The sequence below is a fragment of the Humulus lupulus genome, chromosome 6 (assembly GCF_963169125.1).
Source record: "Humulus lupulus chromosome 6, drHumLupu1.1, whole genome shotgun sequence".
In the NCBI taxonomy this organism is placed as follows: Eukaryota; Viridiplantae; Streptophyta; class Magnoliopsida; order Rosales; family Cannabaceae; genus Humulus; species Humulus lupulus.
In genome coordinates, this window is record NC_084798.1 from 56,013,771 (window position 1) to 56,026,114 (window position 12,344).

The window sequence follows — 12,344 nt, forward strand, 5'->3', positions numbered from 1 at the left end:
ATGATATTAAAATTTAGAAATGGAAAATAATTTGAATTTAAAAGGTTGTCTTTTAATTTGAATTATTATTTACTGGGAAATAGATAATAAGAAATCTTTAAATTTATAAATGAGATTTATCAATGTTTGAAGATTTACATTTTAAATTATGAGATTTAAAATAAGACAAATTGTGATTACTCAATTATTATGGTATTTTATGGAAATGATGTAAGATGTTTTTATTTCAATACAAAGATAATTTTATTAACTAATTGTGATAAATTGATATAAAATGTCATCTAATTATATTTTGGGATTAAAAAATAATCAAGATAAATATAAGTCCAATTTTAAAGTGTTTATTTTAGCAATTAAGAGTTACATTAATAAAATAGATAATAATTAAATAAACAGATTATATATTAAAATAAGATTTTAAATAAAAAGAAAAACATTTATTTTTAACATAATAGCTCTTTTTCTCTCTCTTTTCTCGAATTCCCTCTCTCCCCCGTTTCTCTCTTTTTCTATCACGCTAGTCGTCTTCCCAAGCTCCGACGATCACCTTGTCGGCCTCCCGAACTAATAGAAAAACTGAAGAGATTTTAGCTTTATTACCCCATCCAGCAACCGATGCTAACGTCGGAAGGAGGCAAAGTGGGTCACACAGGTCCCACAGGAATAATCGACCTAACATGTGTCGTTCTGTTTGAACTGCGACCCCGAGTTCCATACCTTTTGAACGAACTCCATGAAATACTAATCTTGCTAATCCTTCAGGAATAATAATTCAACTCAAACTCCCAAGAATCAGTCTAGCCAGACAGGGCGAGCTGAAACCGTCTCAAGGAGAGGAGACATCTCGTGAAATTGGAGTAGATCAAGGGCGAGCTATTCTAGTATGCCCCGATGGAACAGGGATAGCCTCACCCATAAGGCATCCTCAATCACCAATTCGACATCTAACACCACCTTGCCTATAGAGGAATGCTCTAACTTAATGGAATAGCATAAGAAATCCTGCCCCTAAGAAGACACTTATGGCCCACGATCTCACGCCAATAATCCAGCTCCTCGACCGCACCCACCAGTTGTAAGCTTCGCGGATGGGAACTATTTGATAGAGATTCATCATGGAGGCAGGTCCGAGAATGCTAATATTTTGAATTCCCACAGGCACGAGAGCGACCTAAGGGATCAGTTAAACTTTTCACAAAGTCTTCGCTTCAACCCGTAGTCCGATCAGCGTGATCATCAGAACACACAAAGTGGAAATCATACTCGCTACGATCCTTTAATTTATACTTAGACCATGAGAGATTTGTCTATTGTATGTAACAATGGGAATCTCCCGCCTAATAGATCTCGCACTTGGAGGGATAATAACCCGTCTAACATGTACAATAGGATGGGAGTTGTTAACTAGCTCCAAAATTACCCAAAGACCAAGGATCCAACCCTTGAGCAGCCAGCCTTAATGGAAGAATAGATGAAAAGACTCATGTCTGGAAAGAACATTGATGACTATGATTTTGATGAGGAGCTCGAGCCTTTTTCTCCACATATTGCGGATGATCCGTATCCTACTTGCTTCAGGATGCCGACCATGCCCACGTATAATGGAACCACTAATCCGTCCAATCACCTAGGGTCCTTGAACACACTGATGATGGCCCACAATGTAAATGTCTACCTAAGGTGTATTCTATTCCCTGTAAGATTGACTGGACCATTAAAATTATGGTTCAATAAATATAAAAATCATTCAATCACCTCCTGGAAAAAATTGTCCTCCAAGTTCAAGAGACAGTTTCGAGCTGCAAAAGGCATTCGAGTAGAGGCCAATTCATTGGCTAACATCAAGCAACATCTTGGTGAATCCCCGAAGGCCTATCTCAACCAATTCACAAATGTAGTGGCCCGCTCTACAGATGCTCGTGATTGCTCTAAGCTCATGGCTATGAGGATGGTAATTACCGTGGGAGGAGATTTGCGGAAGGAATGCCAGAGAAAAGGAGTAAAGAGTGTAGATGAATTCTTGGCTCGAGCTCAAGAATGGATAAACCAGCCAGCCCTCATTCAACCTACTGGAGTTGTAACGGAAGTTGTAGCTGTGGCTGAGCCTGCTACTCAGAATAACCAATCGGGGGGCAATAAACAGAAAAGGAATAGTGAGGGCGACCAGAGCAGCTCTTAAAAGAATAAGCCCGAGGAGAAGTATAACTCCATCTACACTATTTATATTGGCCTAACAGATACACGAGAACGTATCTTCTTGGGAAATTCTACTCGCCTTCCATGGAAGAAACTAGAGCCCTTGAGACATCAAAGGGTTAAGCTTTTCCGGTATCATAATGACATCGGCCACAACACTGACGATTTTTGTATACTGAATGATGAGATCAAGACTCTCATCCGGGCTAGACCGTTAGCACAATACGCTCAAAACAGGGTAGGTCCTAATCAATTGGAGGGACAAAACCCTCAACTATCTCAAGCAAACCAGGCCAACCCTCAACCAGCTCAAGGAAATTAGATCATCCCTCCTCCTGTTGAAGGAGGAGAAATAGCCACTATGGCTGGAGGGCCCTGTTGGGATTTGTGCCCTTAGCATATTTTTATATGAACGATTACTGTTAATTAAATAAAATTAAAATTTTGCACTCATATTTCTATTTAATTATACATGCCATTTTTCATGAAGATCCAATATTATTGATGTGGTCTTGAATGAAGTATATGTATAATGATATGTATACTAGAGGATTTAATTCAAGATAATAATATACAAATTGTCTGTAATCGGTAAATAAAGCGAGAGCTTTCTTTAATAAAGATTATGAGAACAGTCTATCTTCTATTTAAGACAGAGCAGTTTATCAAGATTGTAAAGTGTAGCGACACAAAAAGATAGAGGTAACGTATACAATATAGATTGTATTGTACTGGGACACGATGAAAGAAAGAACTTATGATAATCTGTGTTAAAATATAGAAGTTCAACATTCATCAATCGATGGTCGTTTGAGACTTGACCTCAATCCTGAAGTGAGTAATGAACTCCTATTTGTGCATTTATGACTTTTGACTTATCGAGTAAGGTTCAATATTCCTAAGACCAAATTCCTAATATCTTCGAGTCATACAATTGCAAGTGGTTAAGAATATACTTCATAGATTTTGAATCTGCTCCTTACTTAAATATAAGCAAATTAGTTGTTCCTTTCAGTGTTGATTTGGGGCTTGAACATAGAGTGCTCAATTTCTGTTAGAGAATAGAAATTTCATTCTATAATTAAATTTATAGAATAATGTTCATTAGAGGATCAATATAACTAATTGATAAAGACATAATTAGAGAGGTTAACGAACATCAAGACCTAGCTTTAATTATGAACAACTACCAGAGGGTCATTACTCATGGAATGACTAAATCAATGGATGACTTGTAGTTTCTAATAATATAAGACTATAGTTTTGAGAGATCAACTATGAATTTCTAGTGGAATAATTCAGAGTTAATAAATTAATTAATGAAACTAAGAGTTAGTGAAATTAATTAAAATATTGGAGCTTAGAACTATGGGTTCATATTGTCCCTGTACTAGGTCGATAACACAGAGGTAGGATTTTTGAATTAAATTAAAATAATTGAAAATAAAGAATTATTATTTTTAATCTCACAAATAAATATTATTTCGGAAAATTAATTTCTATTAAAAATTAATTTAATCTTATTTAATTTTGTGGTATAATTGTATACTACATAAAATAATATGATAATAGCCCAACAAATAGTATTTTATAGAGACAAAATAACATAGGGCCCAAAGCCCAGTAGTTGGCGCCAACCACAGTCCAAATGGATTGTGGCCCACACAAAGGCCCAATGAGATTAGGGTTAGGTCTTCTTTTGATTGTTATATTAATAGAATATAACATCATGAGAAAAAAAATACGCCAGATGCAATTACACGATATATTTGCCAAGAGAGAAAAATAGAGAGCTTTGTTCTCTCTCAATTCTGAGAAGAATACTCTCTCATGTGTTGACATAAAATAGTGTGTTCTTATGTATCGTAACAAATAGCATAGACATCTACCTGTCTCCTTCTCTTTGTGCGAGCCATAGTATGGAAGATGGTGAATTAGGAGGCTAAGACGCTATTTGATCTACACGTGTTCTACATCTAGAAGGTATTTGTAATTTTATATTTTATTCATATTCATGCGCATGAGAAAGATCCCATTCTAGTTATGGTTCCTAGAGTGGTTGGATCCCATGTTTTAATAATTGTTATTATTGCATTGAAATTTTATCCCATTATTCTGTTGCATTGTCAATCACATGATCAAAACCAACAGACCTCATTCAACAAGAACAAGCAACGGAGCCTAGAAAAGGTATATCCAGGAGCTAAAGACACATGATGCCACCAAATTCATGTCAAACAGAGGTTATCAAAACAACAGTGATTGAATAAACAACCAATCTATTTTACGGAAGAGGACACTAACCACGTCCAATTTCCGCATAATGACTCGTTGGTGATAACCATTCATCTCGCCAATTTAAGAGTGCAAAGGATACTGATCGATAATGGAAGCTCTATAAACGTGTTATTTAGTTCCATCCTTGAAATGTTGGTGCTATCTGTAATTGACCTTAAGGCAACCTCATGGACCATCTATGGATTTTCGAGAGAGGCAATGGCAGCCATAGGAAAGATTAAGCTCGTGGTGACAGTAGGGAAGGAAGCATGAGTTGTAGCCAAAATGCTTGAATTTGTAGCAATCGATTACTCGCCTGCTTACAATGCAATATTGGGAAGACCCACGCTAATGACATTCAAAGCCATAACTTCAATTTGTCATTTAGCAATAAAATTTCCATCATCTTAAGCACTATGTACCTGGAAAAGAGATCAACTCGCTGTTGGATTAGCTTATATAGGATCTTTATTTATTTTCATGTATATCTAATATTAAAAAAATTAATATAAGATAGCCTAAAACATGTTTCTAAAATTGAATTCAAAGAGAAACAAATAATATAATACTTACAGTATACGCAGCGGAATTAAGAGTCCTTCCTTCAGTTTCTCTAACTCTTGTATCCTCTCTGTCGCAGAGTATTATCAAGAAACTGAACCGATCTTCTATTTTCTTCACAATCTTCCAATGTATCCTTAGAACCACCTAGACTTGTGTGGGAAATTCTCAACACATGAGATAGATATAGAGAGAAGAAGAGAAAATAACAAAGAGGTTTAGAAAAGGACTTGTGTTTAGAGAGAATCTAAAACTATCAGAAAATCTCACTTGTGACTTATCAAACTTGTGTTTGACTTCTCTCTAAGCACTCCTTTTATAGACTCAATTAGGCCATTTAATTTAATTAAAAAAATCAATAAAATAACAGCCATTTTGAAGCCCTAGGTCGAAATTATCATGGGCTATAGGCCCGTGAAATTTCCCATTTGATTATAAGCCTATTGGACTTAAAATCAAGGCCTATATTATTTTCTATTGATATAATTAATTAAATAATTATTTAAATCCTTTATCAAATTAATTATTTATAATTTGAATCTTGATTTAAATTTATTTATTAATTTAGATACCAATTTATCTTAATTAATGAATCTGCCATAATTTCTCTTTTCTTCTCAAAATTACACAACTCTGTGAAACTATCCAAAATTGACCTGGTCAACTTTGATAATTCTAATTGATAATTAAATCAATTATTTGAGACTATCTAGATGATTTTATCCAAGGTAAAATGGGGACCATGGGCCTATGAAATCAAACTCCAATAAGTTATCATAAATCTAACAAATAAATTTACTAACTTATTAATTCCTCGTGACTCCACTATAGACTTGGAATTGCACTCTTGAATTCATAGAACGCTCTATAACAAATATAGATGCGCTATTAATTATCCATTGTTACAACCATAATTGTCACTCAATCCTCTATAGACGGTCTACAATGAGATAGGACTAAAATATCGCTTTACCCTTCATTGTATTTTATCCTTAAAACACTTAGTTCCTTGTAAATGATATTTCAGTAAACTAATTTAATTACTGAAATGAGATCTCTATTATTTAACACCTTGAACCAAACTAAAAGGAAACCATCATTTCACTTCTTCATCAGAAGCTATAGATGTTCATATCTATTATTAACACTCCCACTCAATTATACTACCGAGTTCCCAAGATGTAAGTATGGGCTAGTCCGTAGGGTAAGCTGGTAACGAACAAGTCAAAGAACTCAAATAATACAATCAGTTAGAATACTAACCACTCAGAATTGAGATTGAATTGACCTATGGTCAACTATATGATATGACTAGAATAGATAATAACGGTATGTTTACTTCTCTTATCAACTGTCAATATCGGTCCTGTCCGATGTAACATATACATCCGATCTTATCTACTTTGCTAATGTTCTGGAAAGAACATAAAACTGTAATGTGTAAGTAGATCATATCGTAGATTGGCAAGTCAGTGTAAATCCAGTGCACTGACTAATCTTAGGACTAACTTATTTTAAACATATAATCATATTTATATTCCACTGTGATTACGTCACTATAAATAAGATTAGCTATATGCTTGGCATTTAATAGAAGTTTATATTAAACAAATAATCATGAAAATAAAACATGTGAGCAAAGTGATTGACCAAGTCAAAAAATGATTTCTATTCTTTTATTGATAATAAAATGAGATTACAAAGAATTTGGGTTTTAATTAGGGCATAAAACCCCAACAAACTCCCACTTGCACTAATTGAAACTAATGCCTTAATTCTACTAATCCCACCTCCTTGATATGCTTATCAAATGTAGCTTCTGGTAGTGTCTTTGTAAACAGATCTGCAAGATTGTCTTTAGTTGCAATCTTCATAACCTTCACATCTCCCCTGGCCACATATTCTCGAATAATGTGATACTTCCTTTCTATATGCTTACTCCTCTTAAGACTTCGAGATTCTTTCGAGTTGGCTATCGCTCCTGTATTGTCACAAAACAACACAAGCGGTTTATCCATTTCTGGAATAACACCAAGATCCGAATAGAACTTCTTTAGCCAGACTATTTCCTTAGCTGCTTCTGATGCAGCTATGTACTCAGCCTCCATGGTGGAATCTGAGATTGCAGACTGCTTTACGCTTCTCCAAATCACAGCTCCACCCCCAAGAGTAAACACCATCCAGAAGTAGACTTTCTGTCATCGACATCATTCTGAAAATCTGAATCGGTGTAGCCTACAGGGTTCAGAACACCACCCTTGTAGACTAACATATAATCCCTAGTCCGTCTCAAATACTTCAGGATATGCTTAACTACTATCCAATGTTCCGGTCCTGGGTTTGACTGATACCTGCTCACTACTCCCACGGCATAGCAGATATCTGGTCTAGTACACAACACGGCATACATCAGACTTCCAACTGCAGATGCGTAAGGAACTTTTCTCATTGCATCTTCCTCTTCAGGAGTCTGGGGAGACTGCTTCTTTGAAAGATGAATTCCATGGCGGGACGGTAGACGCCCTTTCTTGGAATTTGTCATTGAGAAACGTTCAAGCACTTTATCAATGTAAGCTGCTTGAGATAAAGCTAAATGTTTGTTCTTTCTATCCCTGATGATGTGGATACCTAGAACATAACTTGCTTCACCCAAATCCTTCATCTAGAATTGAGTGCTCAGCCAATTCTTCACATCTGATAATTTCTTAACATTGTTTCCAATGAGTAAGATATCATCTACATAAAGAACCAGGAATACCACTATTTGATTTGCCTTCAGTTGGTAAACACAGGGCTCATCAATATTTTGTTCAAAGCCATAGGTTTTGATTATTTCATCAAACCTAAGATTTCAGGAACGAGAAGCTTGCTTAAGTCCATAGATGGACCTATTCAACTTGCAAACTTTTCCTTCTTTTCCAGATACTCTAAATCCTTCTGGCTGATCCATATAAATTACTTCGTCAAGCTTTCCATTAAGAAAAGCTGTCTTGACGTCCATTTGCCAAATCTCATAGTCGAGAGCGGCTGCTATGGATAGGAGGATGCAAATGGATTTGAGCATGGCTACCAGACTAAAAGTTTCCTCATAGTCCACACCTTCTCTTTGGGTATAACCCTTTGCCACTAATCGATCTTTATAAGTCTCAATATTTCCATCAACACCTCGTTTCTTCTTGTAGATCCACTTGCACCCAATGGCCCTAAAGTCACTAGGTGCTACCACAAGATCCCAGACAGAATTTGAGTACATGGACTCCATTTCCTATTTCATGGCTTCGAGCCATAGTTCCTTTTCAGGGCTAGCCATTGCCTGTTTGAAAGACAATGGATCATCATCACTAGTGTCACCAACAACCATATTGGTTTCACCATCCAAACCATAGCGAATTGGGTTTCTAGAAACCCTCCCACTACGACGAGGCTCCGTGACTGTTTGCTCAGGAACAGTGGTACTTTCTTCATTTAAATCGACTTGCGTCGATTGTACATGAAGAGTGGGAATTTCATCATCAACTCGCGTTGATGACGATGGAACATTGGTTGGAGTCAATTCTTTAACCATCTCCTCTAAAACTACTTTGCTGCGAGGTTTAAAGTTTTGGACATCGTCATTTTCCAGAAAAGTAGCATTTGTAGAAGTAAACACTTTCTTTTCTGAATGACTATAGAAAATTCCACCCCGAGTACCTTTAGCATAGCCAACAAACATGCAAACTTCAGTTCACGGTTCTAGCTTTCCCTCCTTTTTCCTCGGGACGTGAGCAGGACACCCCCCGATTCTATAATGGCGTAAACTAGGTTCACAACCATTCCAGCGTTCTAAAGGTGTTTTGGGGATTGATTTTGACAGCACGACATTGAGAATGTCATTCGCGGTTTCAATTGCATGTCCCTAGAACAAAGTTGGTAGAGTTGAGAAACTAAGCATGCATCTAACCATTTCCAATAAAGTTCTGTTCAGGCGTTCCGCTACACCATTTTGTTGCAAAGTACCTAAGGTAGTAAGTTGTGATAAAATCCCAAGTTCAGTTAAATAATCTTGGAACTGCATATCCAAATATTCTCCACCCCTATCAGATCGCAAGATCTTTAACGTTTTACCTAATTGGTTCTGAGCCATTGCTAGGAATTCCTGAAACTTTGAAAATGTTTATGATTTCCTATGCATTAGGTAAAGACATGAGTATCTAGAGTAATCGTCAATGAAAGTAACGAAATACTCAAAACCACCCTTGGCTTGTACATTCAAATGTCCACAAACATCTGAATGCACAAGACCAAGTGTTTCTTTGGCCCTATCACCCTTTGCAGAGGATGGACGCTTGGTCAGTTTGCCTTCTAGACAAGATTCACAGACAGGTAATTCACCTAAGGTGAGTTACCTCAAAGGTTCGTCCTTTGTACGTCTTTGAATCCTATCATAGCCAGTGTGACCTAGTCTCAAGTGCCATAAATACGTCATATTATTGTTATCGGTCTTTTGACGTTTATTGGTCCTAGGTTTAGCTACTTTGAATAAATCATTGTTAAGAGCGAGGGGTTCGTTAGGTCGCAGAATATAAAGCCCATTTTCCAAACATGCAATACACAATTGTGATCCATTGAAAGAAATAGATATATTAAAACTTGTGAAAGTCATAACAAATCATTCTAATTGCAACATGGAAACTGAAATTAAATTTCTACTAAAATCCGGAATAAAAAATACATCTTTTAAAATTAAAAATTTATTTCCGAACTTCAGACAAGCTCTTCCTCTAGCTTGGACCGCAACGAACACTTCGTTCCCAACTCTAAGCTTTAAGCCGCCTTCGTTCACTTCCTCCCACGATTCAAGAAGCTGTAAAGAGTTACAAACATGGTTAGTAGATTCAGAATTAATAATCCAAACAGAGTTATCATTCTCTAAAACACATGTTTCTAAGATAAATGAACTATAATCATTACCTTTGTTTTTATCTGCTAGAAACTTGGGGCAATCTTGTTTCCAATGCCCCTTTTCTTTGCAGTGAAAACATTTACCTTTACCTTTCTTGTTTTTCCCTTTAGGCGTCTGTGCACTTGGTTGTGCACTCACCTTTGTATCTTTTGCAGGCTTGGGGTTATTGTTTTGCCCACCTTTCCTCTTGTTTCCAGCTTTTGAAGATGAAGCTTGGTTAACTTCAGCCTTAGCTGGATCAGCAGCAATAGTAGTAGTTGTCTTCTTTTCTCCTCCCTTACTAGGTCCACCCATAATAGACTCAAAAGTCTGAAGCTCATTCATGAGCTGCGTCAGACCATAGTTGAGTTTATTCAACACATAGTTGGTGGTGAATGGAAGGAAAGCTGGAGAAAGACTGTTGAGGATTAAGCCAACTTGAGTTTCCTCATCTATTATGGCTCCGTGCAGTTCAGCTTCCTGAAAGTAGTTTGTCATCTTGATCAGGTGATCACGAACATGTTGAGAAGGTGCCATTCGAGCATTGGCATATTTCTTGGTGGCCTCAAAATGAGTTTGTGCTGACTTGGCACCAAACATGTCTTGGAGCTGATCCATGATTTTGTAGGCTGTCTCGACATTCTCCATCTTTGTCTTGAGAGTGTCGACAATACTAGTCAACATGTAGTACCAATAAAATAGAAATCAATCACATTTGCTCAATAAAACTTCTATTCACACAAATTTCAAGAAATAGCACAACATATACCAAAAATATGTAAGATATGAGAAAAAATACCAAAAACAATCATATCTCTATTTCTTTAGGTTTTTAACTAATCTATGATATCCTTGTCCCGGTTGGCGAGAGTCAAAAATACCACTAGTTAAATAGAGTTGTAAACTCATTTAATAATGGACACCATTATTAACAACCTACTATTCGATCAAAATAAGAAAACAAAATCTCTTATTTTATGAGCTAGACCCACGGTTTCAATAATCATAGATTTAGTCCTAGTAGTCACCGTAGGGGTGAGTCTAGTAGAATTTGACCTATAATTATCTATCTTTCGAAATCTAACCTTGTCAAAATGACTAATGAACACATTCCGTAGGGGGACGAATCAAAGCGTCTTGAGGCCCCATTAAGCTATTGACTATGTTAAACCAACGGTGGAGATCGAATAAATTTCTTAAAATAAGCTCATTATAAAATTAAAATTAGTATTTTTATTATTTATTTTTAAAAAATTAATGACTATGGTTTTTCAAAAAAATTAAACAGATTAAAATTTTGAAAACCAAAGTCCTATAATTTCTTATTAATTCTAAAGTGTCACATTGAAACAAATTCAATTAATTTAGAATTAATTTGTTGCTAATCAATATTTAGGTTTAACTAATATAATGAACCTATACAATTAAGTCCAACTCAGGTAAATGGACCTTAACAATTGGGCTTGTATGGAGGAGGGCTGGGTCCAGTATGTCGTTCCCACTACAAATGCCCCCTATCATCCATACAAGGTCCAAAAGACAGGAATTTAAACCTTCGTTTTATTAATTGTTATTAATTGACTAGGCCCATTATAGTCATGCAAAGCAAATGGGCCTTCACAAGTGGAATCACCCACAAGAGAGGAATTTAAACTTTACATTTTCTAATGGGCCCAAATAAAACCTATCATTTTATGAATATTTTATTTGGAAAAATACCATATATCTAACAAACATATGGGCCACTATATGCATCTAAGCCCAATTGCAAAAATACAACATATAGTGCAGCACAAACATCTTATAATTGGATGGGCCTAATCATGTTACTATATGAGCAATTCTATGAATTTATGCAAAAATACCACAATTTATTTCATTTGCATAAATACCACAATTAATTATATAGAATTTATCAAAAAATCAAATTAATTAAATTTTTACAAAAAATAAGTCAATTTAAATGAAATTTATCAACAATTAACAATAGTTAATTTAAATTTCATTTATCAACAATCAACTTGGTTTTAGGTTAATTTGATAAAAATATTAATTTAATTTAAATAGGATTTATCAACAATTAACCAAATTTAATTTAAATCCCATTTATTAAAAAAATTATTTTATTAATTGGCTGAAAAAAAATGATATTTTTCAAAATTTAACCAATTTAAATTTTAAAATCAATATCTAAACTATCTTCCAAAAATATCTTGTATTGTTACAACTATTATCTAATATTTTAACCATTTAAAAATAATAAAATACAAATAGTTATAACAACCCTAAAATATCTCAAATAGTTAAACAAATTCAAATATCCATAAAAATATCTAACTAACAATGTTCAAATTTAAAATAATTTAAATATTAAAACCTATAGAATAAA

At 35.1% G+C, this 12,344-nt stretch overlaps 1 protein-coding gene across 1 annotated transcript in view; it reads left to right on the forward strand.

Moving 5' to 3' along the window:
- The first annotated feature begins 1,483 nt into the window (after positions 1-1,483).
- The window catches only part of LOC133785121 (uncharacterized), a 46,312-nt gene continuing 35,451 nt past the window's right edge, over positions 1,484-12,344 (forward strand). Inside the window, exons 1-2 of the mRNA XM_062224376.1 lie at positions 1,484-2,153; positions 2,238-2,434. Of these exons, the coding sequence (XP_062080360.1) occupies positions 1,484-2,153; positions 2,238-2,434 (867 nt within the window). The remainder of the gene's footprint in view (positions 2,154-2,237; positions 2,435-12,344) is intronic.